This window comes from Solanum tuberosum, unplaced genomic scaffold (assembly GCF_000226075.1).
Source record: "Solanum tuberosum cultivar DM 1-3 516 R44 unplaced genomic scaffold, SolTub_3.0 scf00126, whole genome shotgun sequence".
NCBI classification, from domain to species: Eukaryota; Viridiplantae; Streptophyta; class Magnoliopsida; order Solanales; family Solanaceae; genus Solanum; species Solanum tuberosum.
Genome location: NW_006239051.1, coordinates 442,121 through 467,609, shown reverse-complemented (window position 1 = coordinate 467,609; position 25,489 = coordinate 442,121). Strand labels below are relative to the sequence as shown.

Here is a 25,489-nt window from a genome sequence, read left to right as displayed (position 1 = left end):
ATGAACTAATAGTTGGGCTAAATTGGTTCATACAACAATCGAATAGTCATTTTGAGGAGTAAACTAATAATTTGGCCAATATGATTAGTAAAATAATCAAATAATCAATTCTTTTTATTTTCCCTTTTTCAAGTTTGGATGTAGCAAAAGTAGCAAATTATGACTCGTTTAATTTGTTCAGGTTGAGGTTGATTATTGAACTGTTTATTTATTAGCTCACACATTTTAGTCCATCAAATTTTTGGACTAATATATAATCCAGAGTTTAGACTAATTCATAAAAAAAAAAATCAATTTTTTTTATTTAATATATTATACACAACCATAATAACAAAATATTATATTTTTACAAGGTACTAAAAATTATCAAAACAAATAAATAACTAAAATGTAGCAAAAATTGGGTGAATTGAGTTATGACCCCGCAATTTATTTCGGTCCAAATAAACTTTGGAAAAATTCGACAAATGTCATTTGGTCAAAATTTATCTCTAAAATAACTCAATTATCATTAATTACATAAAATGGTCATTTGTCCACTTTCAATTTTAAACGCAGTAATTTTTTGCTTCTACTTTTCCTTTCTGCTTTGTCTTCTTCTTTCAGTCATTAATGACTTCTCCCTTCCTTCTTCTTCTCTTCCTCCTTATTCTTCCTTCCTTTCTTATTTATTTGTTGATTTCCTTCTTCCTTCCATTATCCTCCTTTTTTTCTTCTTCTTATTGTTCTCCTTCTTCCATATACAAATCTTGTTCAATGCTCGATTTTAAAAATTAACGTACCGTAAACATGAATCGTTTTGAATGAATAACTCAAAATATTTAGATGAGTTTATATCTGAATTTTAGAACTGTTTAGAGAAGATTTGAGTTGGTTGGAATAGAAAAAAAAGAAAGAGAAGGGTTAACTACACAAATTCGACTTATTAGGCAAAGAACTTACTCAAATTGGACCTAACCCAATATATTTACCCTGATTGGACCCACGATCAAAAATATGTACCCGACTGCCTCCTTATTCTATTAACTGAACCTCTGCCTCTTCATTCCTTATACTATTAGAGTATATATATACCCTAATGCTATCAAAGAGTAATTGAGTAGTGTTTTCACTAAGACACTACTTCTTCCCCTTTGATGTCATTAGTAGTTAAAAACATAAGGTATAAAAGTAAGGGGACACACACACTTGTAAGTAGTTTCGCTTTTGGGGTACAAGTGTTTGTTTGTAAAAAAAAAAAAGAATATGCAATGCATACTTTATTATATCAATAACGTATATATATGTATATCGTCTATATAAATTGTACATTATTTATATAGTATCAGTATATTATATACACATATCGATATATTAAATATATATACGATCATTTTGTTGAACATAATTTTCGTTGCTTATACCTACAATAGTCAATAGCCCTAGAATGAATAGGGAATAGAAAAGAATTGGTAGAATGGTTTAAGGGAATATACATAAATAGATAAGTCAATCAGTCAAAAAAATTGATTACTAATCTTAAAAATACATGACTACACACAGGAAATGATCCATCATCAGTTCCTCAACTACTATAAAAAAAAGTTTAAAGCATATAATTGTATGCTCAAGTTACATTGATTTATGTGTATCTTCATTTATTTTTTTTGGTGCTTCTTCATTTACAATTGAGCTTGAACTCAAAATCATGCATATACATTGCCAAAACATGAAAGTATATAATCCTGCTCCATTTAAATCATGTCTTCTTCTATGCAATTTTTTCTTATTCTCCACAAGTCGCTGCACACAGATTTAATTAATTGCCTAGCCATAATACATGCATAAATCATTTTTTTATCATGTTGAATAGAATTCTTCATTTTTGTCATCTAGTATAGTTTAGTTCTCTAATAATGAACTTCAATATATGCTCTCATGTAATATATATGTATATATATTTGTCATGACTTTTAGAAATAACTTGTTGAATAATCATTTTGATAGAGAAGAAAACTTAAGTGAAAAAACATGTTTGCTGTTGCAGAGAGAAATAAATAGTCCGCAACTTAATCTGTCGTATTCACTGTTTGTTTTGGTTTGGTAGGGAGCGCTTTCCCTTCTAATGAAGCCTATGCGGTGTAGTTTCGGAATAGTTGGATCGAGTTTCAATATGGATATCGAACATCGGATTAGAAAAAAAAATAGTTGTGAAATTTTGCAGAATATATTATTGTTGTAAGGTGGCAACTTACTTCTCGATATATTTTTTGCCAAGCATTTGGTTTTAGAGTTCCAAATATTTCTTACTAGCTCCACAATCAAATATTTAATAATTAAAATTTTAGCTGATTTCAAAGTCTTAATATAAGAATAACAATTAGTTCAGGAAAACAATATTATAAAATCATTTAACGAAGAAAATAATAGTAAGGGTGCTCATTCTGATATAGATAGATTAATGATTGACAAATTATGACATTATATATTTTCACTGCAACTGTTTGCTACACATCAAAAATAACATAATGAGTAGTTGTTCCTACTGTCACATACAAGCATATCTGAAAGGGAACCAGATGCAGCTGAGTCACCTTTAGTTCCTTCCCAAACAAAGATGAATAAATGATTCCTATGACTTTAAAAGTAACTCTGCCCACCAACACTGAGACCATAGGGGAAAGATACACCTTGAGCATTCATTTACTTGGATAGCTACAGGTGTTGATTTGTACGGTATACTACCCTGTGTTTCTTCACAAAAATATGATCCAAAAAAGCATAAACAAACATAGAGGCCTTGTTTTAGGTAATTACATGTACAAGCCTCGGAAGAAACAAACCATCAACAACTGATATCCATGTCCGAGCTGTACATTCCAGGAGAAGGTTCCAACTGATCATCAATCTGCTTTTTATCCCTGAGCTTTTTGGCCAACTTCTTCTTGTACTTTGCTTCATTCCTAAGCTCTTCCTGTATTTGATCTTGCAATTGATTTCGTTCCAGCTTCAACTCTTCGATTCTCTTCAATCTTTTTACTTTCTCAGGTGAGAGGAGCAACTGTCTTTCCAGACAGATGACTGGAAATAGAATGTATGGTTCCCTGATAAAAATAAAGACAGACATTAATCATTCAAGGCCCAAGGATGTCATGCAAAATCTACTCATCTTTGTGAGAAACAAATAAATGGTAGAGAAGTAGGAAAAAGAAAGTACATACTCAGATCCAACAGATGCAGATACAACTCCATTTCCTCTCATCATTCCACCATCCAAGGAAACCGCACCCTCTTCTATGCAGGAACTTGCCATGTAAAGTTGCTCTCTAGACTTGTAGACTTGAAGCTTACCAAACAGACGATAAAATAATGTCTCTCTTAGACCATGACCTGAAGCAGTTCTAAGCTGCAAATATTCTGCAGGAAGGAATATCATATTAACCGCGTAGCCCAAAAAGCCTGGGGGAGTTTCTCTGTTTGATAAAGTAGGGTGTGGAATAGCAAGTTCTCTTTGGGGATCACTGCTGACTCCTTGCTTATATGGCCTGAAATAAAAAAGCAAGGACCTTACACATTTTTTTTTTTCAGAGAGCACTGACCAGACATGGTTGAAACATGATTTGTCTACTGGATCGAGAAACCAAAAATCCTAACAATTGATATCATTTAGTATAATGTAAACCAGAGAAAGAAAGGCTTTTACCTTATATCCTCAAGGCATATAACCAAATATCGACCCTTGATGGAAATTCCAAGCTTAGCTGCTAATATGTCAAGAGCACTGGCGCAATTCACATTTCCATCCATTCGATAATTTTCAAGAGCTCTGGCAGCTGCACGGGATTTGCATACTACAGCAAGCATCTGATCTTCTCCAAGATATGTTGAAAACATGCTAAGGGAAGAAAACACACTCAATTACATCCATACAGACAAGGAAGTTCTTATACTTCATTTTAAAGAAAAGGATACCAGCACCAACCTGCTAAGCTTATGGGTCCGAACCTCTCCAAGAAGTGCAACCACGCCAAGTATGTCATGAGCATATTTGAGATACAGCTGTTCAGGTTTTGGTGATCTGAGCAGCTTGTGTATAACAGCAGCTGCACTGTCCGCCTTTCCTTCAATCTTCTCCATAATCACGTCTTTATCATAGCCCAAGTCGTGAAAAGAATCAAGACCAATAAAAGCTGCATCCATGACCAATTTCATGTTACAATTTCTAAGATGCATTTAATATGTCTAAAAAGAAGTTAAGACAGTCTGTTGCTACTTAGGTATCACTATTCAACAAGTAACCACATGATCTCTTTCAATTTAACAGATTGTGAAATTGCAAGACTAGTTATAGCACCAGGAACAGAAAGTAAGGAGAAGTTCAGGGAGAACTCCAGAGACATAAGGAACAGAAAAGAAATGTCAGGACTACATTTAAACCATCCAAACTGAAGTAACAGAAACTTGCAAGAGTTACACCATCATCAATTTTTTCTTTTTTCTTTCATTGATCCTCTTCTTAAAATAAGTAAATAACTAGTTTTTCTCCTTGAAAATTGAAACATTGACTTGAAATTGCCAGAGAGATGACAACATGGACCTGGTGCCAGCAATCAATATTCCTACTCTTTGGTTCACTTCTTTCACTCACATTCACACTACGCAATCCTATAGCCATAATAATTACGCAGAGTTAAATCAGAAAAAAAAACACTACTTCAATTACCTCACCTCTATTAGCCACTTCAAAGGCTTATCTTATAAATGAATAAATTTCCTTTCTGGTATTTGTCTTATTTCTTATACAATTATAGACAGTCTGTGTTTAGTCCAGAAGATAGTTTAAAAGAAATGCAGCCTTGTCTGTAAAATCTAAAAGGTTAAGTTCTAGCAATTATACACATGTTGCTCTAGAAACTGGCAAGAGATCACAGAAAAAGCCTTCAAATGATGATCAAATCAGGATGATTCATCATTTATCAGAAATCCCCGATATATTATAGAGTACTCTTTTGAAAATTAATGCAGAACTTTGATCATACATAAAATAAAGAAGACAGTGTGTAAGAACAAGAGCATCTACAATGTCAACATGCTATGAAACTTCCCTCTTCAATTATCGTTTTCAATAATCAGTTGCAAAAAGAAAAAACAATATTGAAATCTTTTAAATTTCACTTTATGGAAAGTCACAGTCAGTTTAATAGATTTTTCGGTGAATATTTCACAGTGCTGCATTAACACCATATTAATTTGTAGAGACAAACTGAAAGCAAGCAAATATAGCAGAATATATAACAGATGCAATCTCCGCAAATAGTAATCTTTAGGTTTGAAGCTACAAGGTTCAAGATCATGATTCAAAGAAGAAGTTACCACTGCCTTTTGCATGTGTCCCTGGAATTTGAAAAATATTAAACATAAAGAAGAGATAATAAGTTAAGAGATGGTTACATGTCAAGATATCTCTAATTAACACGTTTAGATCGTGGCATCTAATGCAAACATGCCAAGCAGTTGGTTTGACATAGGCATGGTTCATGATGCACATAACATTGCTTTTTGATTTCATGTGCCAGTTAAATAATTTCCGGACTACATAAAGCCAAACCACTGCAGCAACACAGTAGTATGACAGAATCTTGATAATTATTATAGAAAGCTGAAGGCATGAGGTGTAGACAGTAATGTAGCATACACGCATCAGATGAATTAATACCTCCCAAGTTGGACATCTCAAGCTCAATATTTGATTGCTTAATATTAAGTGACTCCACATTAGCATCGCATCGTCTGATGCATAGGCCATATCTGCAAATATCATCCCCAAGTTTCTGTCGAGAAACACACTCAAGTTTAGTGACAGTCTACATAGCAATAAATGCAGCAATGAGAGATAGCGAACAAGCCAAAAAAGAAAGATAGATATGTGTCATTCATGCAGGACCTGCTGCTGCTACTTCTAGTCCTTCTATTACTACTATTACTACACCAACTACTACTACTACTACTACTACGTGGAACAAAAGCCAAAGACACTTATAGCACTTGGAGACATACATTAAAATGATCGGCCAGATCCATCAAAAGATGTGTTCCAACCTTCACACATTCAAAAAAAGACCATTCTTCCCTCCACCAAAGAAAAGAATATTAATGGTCTTGTGAGACTATCATTTTGATACAAAAACACATACCTGTAGTCTGTCTTCCAGATCCATGGAAGCACATGAATCGTTGAAGATCATTATTCTTCCATCAAAGGTGTTATGACACACCGTTTCTGGCCCTTTACCATTTGAATCCTCATGAAGCAGAATCTCTTTCTTGGGACTTCTAGGTTGGGTAAGTTCATGTGTACGGATTACAGCTTTCTCAACATGCACCTGCAGATAGAAGTATGAGGCCGTGATACCAGAAAAATAGAAAGGTAAGTCACCTAGAATACAACCTCTATGCTTGTCTGCAACTCGTGGAAACGAGAGTGACTAGCTACAAAGCAGAAAAGCCCTTCATTATCTGGAAGAGGGATAGAGCGGACAATGCAGCGTCCATGATGGAAGCTGTATCTCACATTGTCTTCTTCCCTCAATGAGTCCTGCCTTATCAGAAGGGTATGAGAGTGGCCATCTTCCACTTCACTATCGATATCTTCATCCACTTCACCAGCAGAATTTATAACCTCAAAAACAACATCTTCCAAATGAGAACCAGCAGCACAAACTTTAGGTACCTGATGTAGGTTGGGTGCACTTTAATTATTAAACCATTTTATCATTACCATAACAAACAAACAGTTCTCTATCCCATAATTTTTGTCCATCTTTGAGACTTCAAATTCTTAAAGAGACATGATTCAAAATGTCAAGAAACTGAAAAGCCAAGTAATTTCCAGTTTCAAAGATTGAGAAATTAAATGTTATTGGCCCCACTCTTCTGTATGTTAAGGGAAATGCAAGAAAGCAAAAAACTCGTGCAAAGTTTGTGACACAGAGAAGTTGAACTATTGGCAAAACATATAGGATATGAGGAGTATTGACAAACCTTGGATGCAACTCGCAACGATCTCCTATCAGTTTGGAACTCTTTCTTGAAAACTACTTTATCGCCAGACAAAACAGAAAGGGAAACTGTGGATAGAAAAAATAGGTTAAAAGATTGGGGACCATATTATCTAGATATTCTTCAAACACCACTTTCTCCACTCTTTCATTGCCCACCAAAATAAAGGGCCTTAACACAGATATGGAAAAAACAAGTTGTGTTCTTGTGGATACTTAATGGTAACTCCATCTTTGTTCTGCAAAGTACATAATTCAAGAGGTTTAAAAGTCGATCAAAAAAAAGTTATTGGTTAAAGGGCAGGGGACCATATGATCTAGCTATTCTTCACACACCACTTTCTCCACAACATCACTGCCACCAATACAGAGAGACCTTAATACAGCTATGGAAAAAAAAAATACTAAAGTGGATCCTTAATGATAGCTCCCTGTTGGTTCTGCAAAGTACATAATTCAAAAGGATTAAAGGTCTTCCTTTTCAAAGGTTATTCCCAAAACACATTGGCTATTGTCTCCTTGTAAGTTCTTGGCCAATCTCCACCCTCATGAGAGCTATTTTTAGGGTAGAGGCCCAAGGTCCAATTTCTTAACATGGAAACAGAGCCACGTTATGTTGTCCATGCTCGATTTCCAGCCGCCAGTGTGTGCATGTGTTAAGTGTCCTAAATTGGTAGAGAAAATGAGTTGTTGTTTCTTTCTATGATCTTGGATAATCCTCACCTCATGGACTAGTTTTTGGGATTGAGTTAGACCCAAAGTCAATTTTAACAGTTCCACTAAGAAGTTCCAGTCAGTATAGACAACTGGAGTTACTGCAGAAGCAAGGTTACCAGAACTCAGCACATTGCTATGCAGTAATACTGTTAGCCTGATATACTTATGCCACCACAAAAAAGTTACGCAGATGATGAATCTTTGTACATGACAGTAGATAATAAACACAAAACCTTTATTACTGCAGCATTGACGTTATGTTGAAGTACATACCAAGTTTACCATACCCTGCTGTTACTTTCAAAGTTCCACTAAGGTTAACACACCCATGATCATCAACCTACATCACGAAATCTCATGAATGTAAACAACTTGAAAGTTGAAAATAGCAAAATAATATGGAAACAAACAAGTTTAAAAAACCTTAGACATCAAAAATCAATTGGCATGCACCAAGCCACCAACCCAAATAAAGGGGCATTAACTAATCCACGTGACTCAAGGTGTAATATTTAAAAACTTTTGTGCGTCTATGTGCAAACGAACAAGTATACAAGTTACATAGTACAATAGATGGTACAGCTAGAATAATTCCTAATTGGCTCAGACCTCTTTGAAAATATCTACTTTTTTAATTTTAGCTAAGCCCCAAAAATAAATTTATAAAGGAACCATACCAAACCCAATAACACCTTGATTGGTCTTAAACCAACTATATTATGATAGGTCAAACTTGAAAAGAGTGATTCCCGATTTTTGGACTTTTTTGTCAGAATACATTAGTCATCTTCAAACAATAAACATTTCTCTCCAAGTATCATCATATAAGGTCCCCACTTATCAATGGGCATTTGAACATTGATAAGTTACCAAGTGAGACCATGGTCTCCAATGGAATTTGTCTGGCAATGATTAAACTAATTAAAGCATAAATTAGGAAGAGAACATTATGCTTATCATCTGTAGTTTTATTTCTTAATACAACTGATTTTTTGAAACTTCTTGTCAGCTCAGAAGTATGAGACACTTTGAAATGACCCCAAAACACAAATCTCGATGTACATAATCAGATCGAACAAGTCAAATAGGAAAGGCAATATTTCTCACTCTTCAAATTGCTAAAAAGATGGTAATAAATGAAGAAAAGAAAGTGTAGACTATCTTCTTAAATGTGATTTTCCCTCTAACAAACTAGAACAATGGATGTGACGCCCCAAAAGAAAAAGAAAACCACCTTATAAAAAGAATCTCCTTTATCTAGTAAATGTAATCCTTCCAGCGTCAGCTTGATGTGCTCATCTTTTCTCATATGGTTACCATATTTGTCAAATGTCTGTATCAAATAAAATAAAATAATAATATACAACCAGACAAAATGCAAGAAAAGAAAAAGAGCTACCAGGAAAGCCTACTGGAGCTACATACACTAATAAACCAGAAAACAAGAATAAACAAGTGGGACATGAGAGATTTTTTCCCTTCAGCAAAGAAGTGAACAAGATATTATTGTTTATCAAGCAGCTGTTAAGTTAGCTATTGTTGCTGTCAGCAGCAACAAGCATATGCTCCTTTTCATATCGTACACAGTCATTGATTGATTCTTGTGATGCAAGATTGCCATTGTTCCGATCAACATTGATGTATAATTAAGAAAACATGCAGTATGCTGATGCAAAATGTTACAATTGGTTGATTTGTACAGATTTGCTTAGAAAATCGTACTTTGTAAACTCTGTCAAGGAAGACAAACAGGCAAGTAATAAGCAAGATAATTAAGACAGCCACATTGATTCCAGTGAGCAGAAGACTAAGTTCAAAACCGAACTGATCAATCCTATTCTTGTGAGATCCTTTACCATTTTCAGGTCCCATTAGTTTCGGTTAATATCAATCCTGTAGTAATTATTAGAGGATATAGCAATGCTCATTGACAAAAATATGGGACACTATAATACGTAGATTAAAATCAAGGATTACGTAGATTAAAATCAAGGATTACTGTATGTACATTTCATGGGAAAAAAGGAAGACTGTATTGACCTTTCAAGGAAAAAAGTAAGGGTGAATATATAATGCACTATCAAGGAATGCTTACCGGTCACAATGAACTTATGTAAAACTGTCATACAGGGAAGCAAAAAGTGGAGTCACTAGAGCTTGCTTTGAGCAGCTTTGGTCCACATGTGGTTGCTTTTTGTGTTAAACCACTACCACAAATATCATATCCTTTAAAGAAGGAGAAAGGAATTTGCACTCTTCATTTAAACTCAACACAGAGATGCAACATAAAAGTAATCATCATATTATACTTCTCATCAAAACCTAAAAAACAGGCACTTGGTTTATTCCATCATAACTCTTTTGCAATATTCCACTCTCCAAGATGATTGGACCACCAAAGACATCAAAAAATCCAATCTTCTGGTACTAGCATTGTCTTCTTTGGCTTCCTGATTGTACTATCCTATACCAGACCTTTATTTTCTAAAAATAAATTGCATATTGTACATCTTTTTTTAAATGGTACCCTCTTTTCTCTCTATTCCAAAAAAAATCTGATAATACACTTGTGAAAAAAATTCTGTTATTATACTTCTCAAGGACACAAAACGATACTGTAGTTAACAGTGTTTTTCACAATTTCAAGCATGAAAGGATTTTAAAGAACAATTCACTGGAACATAGATCCGTGTCTTGATAGAAATGATGAAATTTGCTTCATGTGACACTCGAATACATCTTATGGTGATAGTAAGATATTGAATTAAAATATAATTAAACAGACCTCAAGAGCAAGCTCCTTAAGTACCATCCCAGGAACCAATTTCTTGCCAAAATCTACAGGGCGCAGAAGGATACGTTGCAATGGTCCTGGAATAACTGTGAACGGAGGGAAAATAAATAAGAAATAACAGAATGCTATATATCTCAAATAATGGACAACAAGATAGTATTAACTACCTGCACATGGAATAGCTACAAAAAATGGATCCTCCTTTGAATTTATATGTAATGTAGCTTTATAACTTGGTCGAATCATATCCAATTCACTACTTTCAATGGTTACATTCTGTAGAGTGGAATTTTTTGACACAGTTATTCATTCAAGAAGATTTGCTAGGTGTATTGAAGAGGACACGAAGCAGGAACATAAAACGTCACCTTAAACTTCATGGTATATCTGTCATGTGTAATACATTGGTCATAACTGCATTCGGATGAAATAGCTCTGCCGCCAGAACATAACTTCATCTCTATCTCTGTCTGCGACTTGAATGGTATACGATTGCAGAATCTATCACAACAAGCAACACTGAAAACCTCTGGAAAACAAGAACCAACCCTGCCAAAGATACACATTTGGACAAAATCAAACGTAACTTTGACAAGAAGGAGCAAGACTTGCTTATAAACAGGTGAAAGAAATAGTCAGCTTGTCTTTAAAAAAAACAGATGCTGATTCTCAATTTCTAATAAATAAGATACTTAAGGTAAATGGAGAAAGAAATATATGTTGCACAACGCTCTTAAGTCGTACTGAATAATTGGTGTACAAGTTTATCCAAAATAGCTTCACAAACATTAGAAGGAGGCATAATTAAGGAAACAGCTCAAACATCCTACTGATGATTATGAAACTACTTTGTGATTTAACTATGACACGAAAAAGATTATTTTCTATTTCCTATACATCTCACAGCTTGATAAAGTTCTTAATGGACTAAATGAAAATCGATTAATTCATAGACTGAATGCATAAGAATTAAGAGAAATGAGCATTCAATATTGTTGAAATCCTAAAATTTAACAAAAATCTCTTCTCTTACAGCTAAAACAATAGATGAAGCAATTCAGAAATTCAGTATATAAAGACGTCTTGAGTTCTAATCTCACTGCCAACCATCAAGAAAAATATTTCTATGTGCTTAGCCCAAGGAAAAGAGTCAGCCAAAGAAGCATGTTGAAGAACTAAAATAAACAAATAAAAGAGACATATCTTTAACAGTGTTATCGTTAAGATAAGGCAGTTCTCCTCTATCTTTTTACCTCTCTTTTGCTTTTATCAGTCTAGACATTTCTCTGTTTACAGAAAATAGCATATTTTGTTGATTTAATGCAGGGTGACTAATTACTTTCTCTGTCCTTCTGATGATGTTTCCTTATAATTTCAAGCTTAAGTATTGTTTGAAAATAAAGAACATCAAAGATAACTCGCGTATATATGACAATCTTATGACTCGGTGATGGACATTTTTTCATTTTGCACAACTTATATAAGAAGTTCATTTAGACTTGAGAGCCCCACCTTACACTGTGTGTACTCTTCCCATCACTTACAAGTTCCCAACTAGCAGCCTCAGGCAATGCTTTCACGCGCACTTCTTTTACAGAAATTGTACGACTTTCTATCTGAAAAGAAGAGATCCAACCGCAAGGAAAATCAAGTGAAATACATTATTCCGTATATATTAAAATGGAGATATGCAGATCATATAACTTACAAGAGAAAATCGAAATAGATAAATGCCTGCTTTCTGAAAAAGATTTGGTGACTTCTTCTTCAGGGGGAAAATATATAAACCATGAAATCCTTTAAGCGATGAAGGATTCAATTGCCCAGAGTAAATATGTCGTTCTTTCTCATTCTCATCTGCTTTAAATTTTATCTCTAGAGTCATCTCAAAATTTTCTTTCATGATGTATTTCTGATCCAGATTTTTGTATGCAGTAACAGAACTAAAAGAAGCTGGACGAACAACTGCAGTAATCTCCTCTGGAGGTTCATGTCCAGCATCAACATCCTGAGGTAGCGCCTGCCATTGCAACCAAATGAAGCAATTCAATAAAAACATATTAATATGTGGTACAATCTAAGATCATACACAGCTGAAATTTGATCAAGTTCGAAGATATTCAAAGCATTAAGCACAAGAAACTTAGAAGGAAATGGAGAAACATGTTCCACTTGATACACACGCACAACAATTTCTACCAGGCTGAATAAGATGAAACCCTGTAGACCTGTTCAGGTTAATTTCGATAAGTGAAAAGACTACATAATCTGACTTGGATCCCAAGTAGATGTAGTAAACGAATCTATAGAGTACGATAAAAGAAAATTAGCAACTAATCAGAGGATCACCTATGTCAGTTGGTACTTTATGTGCAAAAGATCGGGAGAGGATGTGGATCACCTTTGATTACATTGTCAGGTTGCTTCAAGGTTATAGTGGGTGATTCTTAGATGGGTTGGACAACTGTGGATTATGCTGGGGACAATAAAGGACGCTTTGTTCAGTGGGACATTGTATTAGCTTTCATGTGGGTAGTGAGGAGAGAAAGAAAAAGAAGAGATTTTGAAGGAATTGAACATGAATTTGTACATGAATAATAGCCCTCATTTCTTTTTTGGTGCATACATGAGATTCCCATCTGTACAATGATTGGATGTCTATTGTAGAGAACAATTTATTTTTGTAGGTTCCTTTTTTGGTTGGTATATATCTTATATACAAGAGTTTGTAGCTTTTATTAATGAAATTAGTCCTTGATTTTTTTTTAAATGGACGAAAAATAAACAAGTGGTTAGAAGAAGCAAGCTGTTTTGTTAACTAACCCCCTTAATGTCCAATTCCTGACATTGCTCGGCGTCCAATATATCAATTGATGATGGAGTGGTTTTCTCTTGGTGTTTCAAAATTTGGTTCTCCCATTCTGTATTATCAACAGCTAAGCACTGCAAAAGATGACATTAATTCTTCAGGAAAGATAGATATGTAGAGAGAAAGAAAGAGAGAGAGAGAAAGAGAAACATAATTGAGCAACAGAAAATATGATAACCTTTCCAGCGTCAATCACACTAATCGGAAAAGATTTTGAATCACGGATTTCAAAGCAAGCACATCCTTCATCAAATGTGAGGCGACAACCACTCTCAGCAGGGACATGTAATGGCCTGTAAATGACATGGTAAAGACAATTTTTAAGGTAACACTGGTTGAAGGAGGGAAACACACCATGAAAAGTAGTGGTATCAGGTATGAAATATAAGGAGTGAATTGCAAACCTGCAGATGATTCGAGCCTCCCCTGAAACATATTGAGAAAAATGTTACAACACCAAGCCAATGTCAACAGATAGTACCAGTAGAAACTAAGCTAGCGTTTGGCCATAGATTTCCAAATATTTTTGACAAATATTATTTAGGTGAAATTTGGATGAAATTTCACCATGTGTTTGGCCGTAGTATTTGGGAAACATATTTCATTTTTTTTAAGAAATATGATTTATACCCATAAGTTTTACAACCCATCATCACTTCCACAACAAATCTATTGGATCTTCGTTGCAACAATTAACAAGTAGTGTCCATGACATTGAAGGAATGTGGTAGTTCGGAAAGTGCAATAAGCATCATTCCATATATTGTGCAGTAGACGAAGCACATGACTTTGTTAACCTGAATCAATTGTTCATCTTTTCATCACTGCTTTGGTGTTTACGTAGAAAATTATGTAATACAACGCAAACAACTACTGTAGAGGATGTTTTTGTAAAAGATAAAAGTTTGGTGTAGAATTTGATTTTTTTAAAAGCTCCCAAATAATGAGATTTAGCCCAAACACTAGTTTTTTCTAGTATTTGAGAATTTGGGTTATTTGCCAAAAATATTTGTCAAATAATGACAAATAGTATGGACAAACACTATTTGTCAAATTTTACTTGGAAAATCTATGGCCAAACAAGTCCTAATTACCAACCCACAGGATTAAGCATACAAAAGGGCATGCTTCATGAACCATATAAAACTTACCACCCGAGTCCCCCTGCCATCCTTCAAGGATAATAAATTCCAACGTGGCGAAAATGTTGTTCTTATGGAAACCCCTACAAGCTCCCTTCAAAATTTTAATCTTTTGCCCTGCTTTCCAAGTTATGCCTTTCCTCTGAAAAGCCTTGTGAATTCTCAGAACTAAAAGACAAAAACAGGGAAACAACAATGAGTATCAATTGTAACTGAATCACAATCTTATATAAGGTTGTAAGAATTTATCACAAGGTTCCCTATTTTGTTTTTCAATCTATACCATCTGCAGAAACGCCAAGCTCTTTCTTGTGTGAAGGGCCAATTACAAAAGTAGGTTGATCCTCTCCACAGTCAATCTCCTCGTCATAGCGATCATGCATCTGAAGCAGCCAGTCCTGATATAACTTCTCCAATTGCAAGAGAGACAACTTCTTCCCATCTTTGGATATCTCAATGAGAACATCTAAAAAGGATTTGAAACATGAAGGAAAGAAACCTCATTGCATAATTGTGGGATATCATTTCAACAGTGCGCAACAAACCATAAGTCATTACCATTCTCTTTATCTGAAGGCTTGTTGCCAAAGTTCCTTAATGCAATGGTGCAAGGATGGTGATGTGCTAAGTCAGTCTGGTAAAATGCATACAGAAGATTTCATAAGATAAAAAAATATATATGGTTGTCCGCAAGGTTGTCCTAGATAAATAGAAGTAGGTGAACGAGCAACAACACCAAATGCACGTTAAGTATGAACTTGATAATTTCTGGTGGTGTTAAAAAAATCAGACCAAAGATGTTGGGAATAGAAAAAATTTGACTTCCTAAGGAACTATTACTTGCATATTTTGAATTCTCTAGTCTACAGAACAAGTATTTCTACTGTTTTCAACATAGTTAGTTCCTCCCTTGATATATAGACATGTATATAAATATTCTCATTTTGCATTCCAGGAAGTGAGTTTCTGTTTGTACACGTGCAATTAAATCCTCAGTCAAGTCGTCAGAATGCATTTAAGAAAGTTGTCTTGTACCTTTGACGGTGTCGGGTTGAAACCAGCATCGGTTTCTGCAAGCAGAATATTGCTCTGTGATGCTTGGAAAAATGACAAAGCAATTGCTTATTCATTAATAAGAGAGCACTTGTTTGGTATAAATGGTTTTATACCTATGAAGCATTTTACTCTAAAGCAGCATCTCTTCAGGACTTCAGCCCTATCACTTTTTCTTAGCTTTGGTTCCATAAAGGGAAGCCAAGACTGAAAGAAACAAAGCAGAAAATATAGTTGACATTTTTTAAGCTTGAGGGTATAATAAAAATAAGGAGAAAAAGTTAAAGATTGGGCAACAAGACAAAGGCAAGTAGTTCATATAGAATAACACAATATACACTGATTCTAGTAAATGACATAAAGATAGGCACACATGTTCTTTCTTTCAAAAGTTTGGAGAAATATTATCATGAAGGTATTCTTTGGCAGACTGTGTAGTGACAGAATACAAGACTGGTGAATTATAATTTGTAAAGTATGAATAACAGAAAGACTCTGATCATACCCAACGAGCATCTGGAAGTAGACGACCCAACCGACGGACAGAAACATGGCTGAAAGTTTCAAAATTCTCGGTAATTCCATACCCATCTGCCTCTAGCTTTTCCAATATCACCTCAATACTCTCTTTACCCTGCAATCAAAAGCATGCAACATCCTTCAAAATGTTTCAAGAGCAGGTTCTTCTTTTTCTTATAAAGTGTAGTATCTGTATGACATCAAAAAGAAATTTCAAGGTTCAATGACACATAACAGAACTATACAATATAGTTTTACCTGCACCATTGGAAAATAAACACACCTCAGGCGAGCATGTCCTTCGAAGGAAGATTTTGTTCCTGAGAAAATTTATCTCAGACTATTTAATGCACTATGATAACAGGATTTGAGAAAAATACTTGGCAGGTGTTTGTCGTGACAAATGATGCACATGTTACCTGAACCAATTTTCAAACTATTGCTATCCTTTACGTGAAAGCTAAGTTGCATTACAAACTCTGGACCATTGCAGGACAGTAAGTTTGTGGTTGCCACCTCTCCACCTTCAATTTCCGCTAAATTAGTGCCATTGACCTGCGAATTTGCATAAGCGGAAAAATCTGCTTAAAAAGAAAGAGATTGTCTACTAGAACAATAATTGGCAAAGGGTACTCTGATTGAGATTTCCCCAAAAATATTAGAATTTGCTTTAATAAAAATTGGTAAAAGAAGCTCTGATTGAGATTTCCAAGAGATTTGACCAACATACCACTTATTTTGTGGTGATAAGAAAACAAACAATTCATAAGTTATGACAGAAACATAAATAGTAGCTCAAAATTCTCACTCAAATGATCGTTTTCCTATTTATATGATCAGTAAAGCTTATCTCTAAGACTGCATGAAAAAGGACCAGGAATTGAACAGCAAGGGCAACTCTTATTGAAATTCATTGAATATTAAAAAAGAGAGAACAGCTACAAGCATCAAACTGAAAGAAAACAACTAGGAAATGCCACATCTGCTTAGACAACTAATTATGTAACAGACAGAATTGAATTTCTTACCAGAAAAAGATCCTTAAGAAATTAGGTATTGATTTCCTTTCCTTTTTAGAACATGTATCACATAGTTATTTAAACATCAATAGCTTGAGGGAATAATCAAGTTGGGTTCTCTCTCAAACTCTCTTCTTTCTCACAGAATAATGGACGAAATCAGGAACAAAGCAGTAAGATAATGGAAAGAACAGGTACTGAGGAAGAGGATGAACTTGGCCAACGTAATTCACAAGTAACAAGATTGGTTCGCGACATGCAAGATCAACACACAACCAAAATACCAAATGATAATGTGGCATGCCAACATAAGAGGTCATGATGAAAAATAAATTCCACATTGGATGGCATTTACACTACAGCTCATTTTTCAACTTTCAGAAAAGACCCGAAAAAGAAACCCTCAACAAGATATAGACATTAACATTGCCAGAAAAAGGTGATGTTTAAGTTGAGGAGTGTAAAAACACATCCATTGAGGAACTCGATGTGATGAATTATAGGAAAAAGAAGCTCCACATTAATTTTAAAGATGAGACGTAGTTCGATGCAATCAGGCTCAGGAAGTAACATGCTGACTTTTCATACTTTTTCATCTACAAAAGCGAAGATCAAGTATGTAATAGGTATACTAAAGTCCAAGGGGGGATTTAAGATGATTCTCAACAAATAGCAATCAATCATCTGATACTGATTGGTATCTCCTGGTTTTCCAACAAGAACACCAAAAATATAAAGGAGTTCCTGAAGTGTACAAAAGTGTCTGGCGTCTGTTTGCCTTTACAAAGACATCAACTGCAGGGATTAATAAAATTATCCCTGAGTTACAACAACATATAGACACTGTACCTGGGAAATTTTAGTAGCTCTGTTGGTTGGCTATCTAAACTTTCACATTGTTGGTGAGAGTACAATTCCCCACCTTGGTGTCTCCTCTCCCCCATTTTCCCTTCCCCTACCCCTTTTAAAAAATAAAATAAATATAGATACTATACCTGAAACTCAATAGGCATCACAGTTTTTCCTGTTTTTGATACTTCATCACACTGCCCAAAGAAATAATAATGAATAAGATACAAAAGGGTAGATGGCACAGGATAAATCATGTAAAGGCAGAGATTATCATCACATCACCACATGCACCAGACTATGCTACCATCATCAGCTACAATGTTTGTTGATCCACAAACCATTTTATGTGACCTTCCAGCTCTCTAATGATTGTCATCCAACTAAAATAATAGTTATACAATGACTATTTGACATTAAATTCTGAAAGTCTGAACAATAACAACTACTATTATTCCTCAGTGCCAATCAGTTGGGGAGAGACCAAAGTTTGACAAGGTCAAGTAAATTCGATACCTGCAAAGTTCATATACTAACAGTAGGAAATTTGTAGTAGCATACACTGAGAAAAATCCAAATAAGAGAAAAGGAGTGTGAACTGTGTAATACAGCAATGCCTGTTCGAAGGGGTATTACAAAAGTTGGAGTACAAATGGAATAGGTAATAAGCAAAAGAAACGAAAAATGATGCTTAAAGCAACAAGTAATAATTTCAAAATTACAATACCCGGACCCCCATATATATACACACACACAATGTTATGAATCAACTTTGAAAGTAAATAACTGAATTGGTCAAGGAGCTGCTACCTCTTAAACCAACTTATCAGAAAAACTCTATAAGCCACTAACCTGTATATACGGGAAGTATATATCTTTCAGTTTGTATTGTAGTTTCTGTACGCTTTCGCTTCTCATCTTTGGATAAAAAATTTCAACCTGTCAATAACGTTAGCAACAACTGTGTTCAAAGCTCATCATTTATACTTTCACTAACAATTCCATACCATGTTTGAAACTGATTTCATGGAAGCATTATCATATACCAAAACAACTAAGCATTTAAAACATCAAAATGCTAAGAGAAGCCTAAAATCCTAAACCATAAACCTTTAACAGTAATAAACATTTGTTATTCATAAAAATAATTTGGACAACACCACAATAACAACCCATATAAAAAAACAATTTTTAATAAAAGGTATGATTATTCAGTGACTTGAGAAAGGCTCAGTATATGGATACAACCTACCATAAAACAATCAAGAACCCATACAGGTTGCAAGAGAAAGTATCTATTAGGATATCAATCATATCAAGCTAAATGTTAGGATGGGAAATGAACTCAAAATTGACTTCATAGGAAGTCAGTCCAAAAATCTACTGTGTAGGAAGATGATACTAAAGAACTTCAATAATCAAAAGATCAGCAAGAGTTCAGAAGAATATTTTACTTTAGTGAAGCTACCATCAACTGAGTATCTTAGTTCATCTTCCAAGGGGTCTCTAACATTTCCATCAGTCTAAATGAAAGAATATATAAACGTAAGAAGATAAGATAAAGAGATAGAACTTATACTAGCAAAAGAAGCAAATGATAAGAAGAGAATAATATTAAACAATGATGAGTACCCTCCAAGTTTGTTGAGACGAAGAACAGCGGAGCAAAGAATCTCTCTCAAGATGTAACACGAATACTTTCTTACACTCCTTTGTCTTTGACGAAACTGAGGCTCGTCTACAGAAAAGGCAGCATGAAAACAAGTAAGTCCTTGCTTTTTGTCTAAAATGAAATCATTCTAAACTTTAGCAAGACATACCGTCCTAAATGCATAGATGCAATAGGCCCTCCATAACCAAACATACCAAAGTAAGGCTGTAAAAGCAACCACCATGTCAGATAACATATAAGCAAAAGTCAGCCAAGAGGATAAAGAAACTGCTAGATATAGAAACAAAATATTGTTGGATTCCCAGTTTGCTGGTTGGATGAATTAAGAATCACATTATATAAGGTAAAAGCAGCCGTGGTTTCTATTAAGAGACAACGAGAATCTGTAGAGAAAAGAGACTAAAAAGGAAGACAGAATTAGTATAAGTTGGTAAGTTTTCAAAGATATATCGAGAGGCATAGTTATATATTCCATTTAAATACTTGTAATCATCTTGTTGCCTTTTTCTTTCTCCCTATAAAAGAGTATTAATTTATGTCTTTCTACTATTGATGGCTAGTGACTATGAATTCAGTTTTTGCCTCCAATAGGTAAACTTGCAACAGAATTATGCAAAGACTAGTGTTTTCTATGGGTAAATTTCACCACCTTCAAATTGACATATAAATTTCCAGAGAATTTCTCACAGCTAATGTAATATAAACTTTACAATGAACACAATTGCAAAGAAAACTAATATCAAAGTGGCATTTGAAAAAGGTATCTACTGATAACTCATTAGCAGATGACTCGTAATAACACCAAGGACCTTCAAGTAGAGGCTGCTCTTCATTAGAAATAACTAGAAACTCCAATAAATATATCTGAACTAATATAGCCTAAGCAGTGATTGTCATTATGTGATTTTTGCCAAAACTGGTGCAATTTTTTGTATAAATACCCGTCCTATTGATCAAGGGAAAGCCAGTCTTGGAAAACAAAGAATTTGAAGACACTATACCTAATGGTAAAAAATGAACATATTCATTGATCATTCAAGATTTTCTGAATCCAATTCAAAATCGCTATTATCTCCTGTTACTTTATTCATTTTTGTTCAAAACATTCATGAGATAACATACAGGATACTTCACAGTGCCAAATTGCAGGGGAATGACAAGACCAAAATCAAACATGAGTTCATTGATATGTAACTGCTTGTCTCTAAGTTCAGGCAGGAACGGTTTCTAGCATAGAGATTTAAAAACTCAACAAAAGCCACAGAAAATAAATATCTAGTGCTGCATATTTGAAATGTATTTCTAATAAAAATCTTTTGACCACAGCTAAGCAAACTGTGTATTGGAATGATGCAACAACCGTTAAGTATGGAGGTTTTCCTCCTATGCCTCTGTCTCTCGATAATCTATGAAGAGAAGCTCCCATTTTTCCCCTGAAACACATACAGCAACACGTAATTGAAAACCACGAAAGTGCAGTAAAATACAGTAGCAGTGACGTAATTTAAGAAAGCAACATCACTTTGCCAAGATGGTTTTAAGATAGAAATAAAGAGAGAATTGAATAGTTGCAGTTAAGGTGAAAATTAATAAAATACATGCAGCTTTTCACTGCACCAACTTTTCAGATCTATTTATCGGATTTGCAGCCAATACAAACTTGGGATACACGGTATCAATCCCTTTCTGGAGTTCTTGAGTGCTACAGAAGTGTTTACATCTCTCATCGCATTGTCAAAGAAGTCACAATTTCTTTTGATATCCTTTTTTCAAAAACAAAAAAGAAAGATTGTCATTAAGCTCATATCTATAACCAGTTGTGTTCCCTCAATTCACGACAAGTTCTTTCAAAACAAAATGATAAGCATCATAACAAATATACCCAACATGAACTTCTTTTTTTAGTAAGTGCAGATAGACCTAACATAATGCAAATAGCAGAAACAAAAACAGGCCTGATTTTTCTGAAGTTGTTATTAAAAGTACGACATATGAAAGCAAAACAATCTATCAATATATGAGAGAGATCGTAAGGCATCATAAGCAATGATCTAAAACAGTTGAAGAAGAGAGAATTTGAGGCCATTCAGAGGAATAGATGTTCATCCATATAACTTACAACTTGAACCATCCAAGACACCAAATTAGACAGATTTCTAGTATTTTAGTGCCAACCTCAAGAGGAAACGCTTATGCAACCCATAAGATGATATCATCATAATGTAGCTCTTAAGTTCACTGATGCTTTAATAATTTTGATAACTGACAAGATCCCAGTTATAACAGAGAAAAGAAATTACCATTTCACTATAGAATTTTCAGCACTTCCATCCATTCCAAGGCCTGTGTCAAATATTGTAATCCTGCTCTTAGTTAGCTCTAGACTGCAAAATAAGAGATATAGTGGACAGTTTCAGGGGAGTATGAAACACGAGCTACAGGTAAATACAAAGAAACAGCCGGAGGTGCCATTCGATATAACACATTATTACACAAGTGAAAGCAGGTAAAAAGAAAGAGAAGTAGGACCAAACAGGAGCAATAACAGGATATCCAATCTTACTAAGTTGTAGGATTACAAATAACTAGAATAGCCGAGCTAAGCAACTACTGTCAACAGCAGGTCAAACAAATAAATGTGAGTACATGCAGAACACTATAAGAATATACCTGCACTATAAGAATAAATTTAACTAAAGAGAGACAAAAAAGAGGCAAGTATCTAACTTTCCAAATATTCAATTATACATCCTTGGAATTCATTGTTATGCTAAAAAACAAAAGGGTCATTTAGTTAAGAAGTTAAATGAAGCGTGAACTGAATTGAATAAGAAAAATTGGAAGCATCCTGTACAGGTAATATCCCAAGAGAAAATGGATATTGTTGACAAGGCACACTTACAAGGTATTAAAATGATCATAAAAGTGAGTTCAAAGTTTCTTGGGGAAATAAATTAATCAATTTCAGGAAAGATTGATGTGTACTTAATTCACTTTCAAAAGATCGGGACACAAACAAGATGACATGTTAAAGAAAAGAGTTTATTTCAGCATGTCGGGATCGCCATTTTAAGAGAAAACTTGACAATCATTCCCCTAATGAAAAATATACATGAATACCCTCAAGTATATTTTGGCATCAGGGAGAAAAATCCTATTTCTCAATTTAACTCAAAAATATGGCTTCCCAAAGTCTTTTTTAAATTAAATTTCCTGACTTGGAGAGCCATCAGTAACAAACTTCCAACTGAAGACAAAATAGCAAGACTTGGAATTAACATTGTTTCCATTTGTTGTTGTTGTGCAGGCACCAATAGAAGAGCAACAGGAGAATCGGCTGAGCACATTTTCTTCTCTGGATACTTTGCTGAACAGATTTGGAGCTTCTATGCAAGAGGTCTAGGCATCAACCCTAGGACAACATCACTGAGGAGCCTTCTCTACTCCTTCTGGAAATATAAATGCAAGAACTCCATAGCTTCGTAAACCACTAAGATAATGCCCCCTATTATTATGTGGGAACTGTGGAGATCCAGATGGGGAGTCAAGTATGAAGATGAAAAACTCTCGATGCATAAATCTATCACTTTGATCAACCTCAGTATCATCCAACACTCCAAACTACAGCTCCCTAAAATTTCCTTCCCTATGATTGGCCCAGCTTTATTCACCTCTTGGGTCTTAAACTGATGGAGACCATCTCTACTACTGTCAAATGAGAAAAACTCCTACATCCTTTTGTCAAACTTAATACTGATGGTTCATGCATAGAAGGAAATTGCGGAGGAGGGGTAGTGAAAGACAAGGAAGGCAAGGTGATTATGGCGTTTTGTATACCTTTGGAAGAGGTGATAGCAACTGGGTAGAAGCCAATGCATTCTTGTTTGGTCTTAACTGGTGCATTCAAAATGGTCACCCTAGGATCATAGGGGAAACTGATTCCCTCTTCCTTCAGAGTTGTATTCAGGGCAACTGGCAAAGCCCTTGGAAAATTGAAGACACAATTAGTAAGATCAAGTTTTTGCTGGACACTCACCATATCCATACCACTCACTACATGAGGGAAGCTAACAAGGTTGCTGGCAAGCTAGCGTCCCTGAGTCACAAGAGTGGAAACAATTGTATCTACACTAAGTATAGCTCCTTACCTAGACAAATCATGGGCCTAGTTAACATCGACAGATGGCAAATACCATCTTTTAGAGTCAGGAACAGAAACCATGGTGTTATTATCTTTGATCCGCCATGAAGAAACAACTCTATTGCCACTTGTGTCCGCCCAATCTTTTGCTTATTAGCCTAAAAGGCTAACATATACAATATGTACTGAAGAAGGCCAGGCCTAGTCCTCCTTCTTCCTCTGTATCCTCTTTGACCGTGGCAATACAATCATGACTCTTTTTTTGTTTTTAAAAAACAAGTATATTTTGGCATCTTTCGAAAAAAAAAAAGTCTTTAGCGAATATACACCAACTCAGGACTTTAATAACTTGCAATTTAAGAATTTGAATTGATTATATAGGCTTTCTTGAGCTATCCAACTACGAAATTCCTTACCTTATTAATCTTCTCTGGTCTGTAGACTTAGGCCATACTGCCTGCAATGAATTATCCTGATACACCATTGAAATGAAGTTAATGCTTAAAATGATCCACATAAATAGAGAAAGTTATACAATTAATCGGAAAAATAAAAGTTATACGCAAAAGATGCTTACGATCAAATCCGCCAGTGCAGTTTCAAATGTATACTCTTCAGGCAGTTCCTTCAACAAATCAGTATCTGGTGTAAGGTCCCACATATTCTGCAAAGTGAAAGCATACACTCAGCTGCATAAATTCTAAACACAACATATATTCTTGAATAGCATTCCACCAACCTCATATTTATCTGCTTCAGCTGAACCATCCTGTATAGAAAATGCAAGTTAAAAAAAAACAACAAATGGGAAAACTTACTAACAAAACAGTTGAGAAATCAAAAACACTGAAGACTTTACATACACAGAGCCTTATCATATGAGACTTGTTGGATTTAAACTTTCTGAAATCCAACATCTTCGTTATCCTGTTCTCAAAAGCATCTACAAAATGCAAATCCTTGCTAGTCCAATTAATCTGTCTTTTAGGCTTAGGTGACTCTGTTCTTCGCCCAAGATTTTGGTATTCTCGCCTCACTAAAATAACAAAATCCTCAACAGGCATTTCACTAGGTGGTCCAGGTACTTGCAACTCTAAAGTTATTCCATTAGGCAACAGAACCCGAAAATAAAAAACTCTTCCTTCATTAGTACCAACTTCTTCATCTGAATCAACTTGGATTCTTAAAACCCTAGATGGCTTCTTTCTCGGCGTTTCAGCCGAAAAATCATCACACTGCCTTTTACTCGACCTGCCACATAACAAAAACAAATACTAGTAAAATTTGATCAACCTTAAACAAAGTGAAATCATCTCAGTTTTTCAGTTCTTCCTATACAAAACAAAAAAATTAACACAGACATACACACATATAACGAAAATGGAAGGAATTAAACATCAATGAAGCAAAATGAACGGAATTTAAGCCGGAAAACGGGAAAAAGAAGAGATTTTGACTGATGGTTTGACTTGAGTCTATATGGATGTTTACTACACGTATGCATGGAAAATGAGATCGATGTATATGAAATTTTTTGTTGTATATATACATATATGTGAAAGAAATCTTTGATTTATGAGACTTACATTTTTATCTTCCGTTGAAGCTAGCGGCAAATGGCGATTTGCAGAAAATGGATACCGGAAAGCTTCGCAGAGAAGAAATTGAAAAAAAAGG

General features: G+C 34.8%; 1 protein-coding gene across 1 annotated transcript; it reads right to left on the bottom strand.

Annotated features, from left to right (window-relative positions):
- Positions 1-2,493: 2,493 nt before the first annotated feature.
- Positions 2,494-25,489, bottom strand: LOC102601834 (uncharacterized). Its single transcript, XM_015310108.1, has 37 exons — positions 25,399-25,489; positions 24,676-25,063; positions 24,552-24,581; positions 24,390-24,476; positions 24,229-24,284; positions 21,972-22,055; positions 21,032-21,104; positions 19,820-19,875; positions 19,632-19,737; positions 19,454-19,522; positions 18,852-18,938; positions 18,146-18,196; positions 16,551-16,686; positions 16,390-16,451; positions 16,118-16,246; positions 15,729-15,819; positions 15,595-15,629; positions 15,118-15,193; positions 14,843-15,025; positions 14,512-14,727; positions 13,596-13,843; positions 13,372-13,491; positions 12,257-12,568; positions 12,061-12,164; positions 10,917-11,097; positions 10,716-10,824; positions 10,540-10,634; positions 8,989-9,087; positions 8,028-8,094; positions 7,021-7,106; positions 6,428-6,709; positions 6,174-6,362; positions 5,696-5,810; positions 3,962-4,169; positions 3,683-3,874; positions 3,201-3,524; positions 2,494-3,083 (listed from the first exon to the last, which is right to left on the bottom strand). Coding segments are annotated over exons 1-37 (5,007 nt in total). The 5' UTR covers positions 25,401-25,489; the 3' UTR covers positions 2,494-2,824.

Excerpts from the sequence above, each read along its gene's own strand:
- LOC102601834 (XM_015310108.1), bottom strand. Across the intron at positions 15,820-16,117 it reads TACTTCCAGATGCTCGTTGG|TCTTGGCTTCCCTTTATGGA; the intron begins GTATGATCAGAG and ends TGTTTCTTTCAG. Across the intron at positions 4,170-5,695 it reads TGAGATGTCCAACTTGGGAG|CTTTTATTGGTCTTGATTCT; the intron begins GTATTAATTCAT and ends TCATGGATGCAG.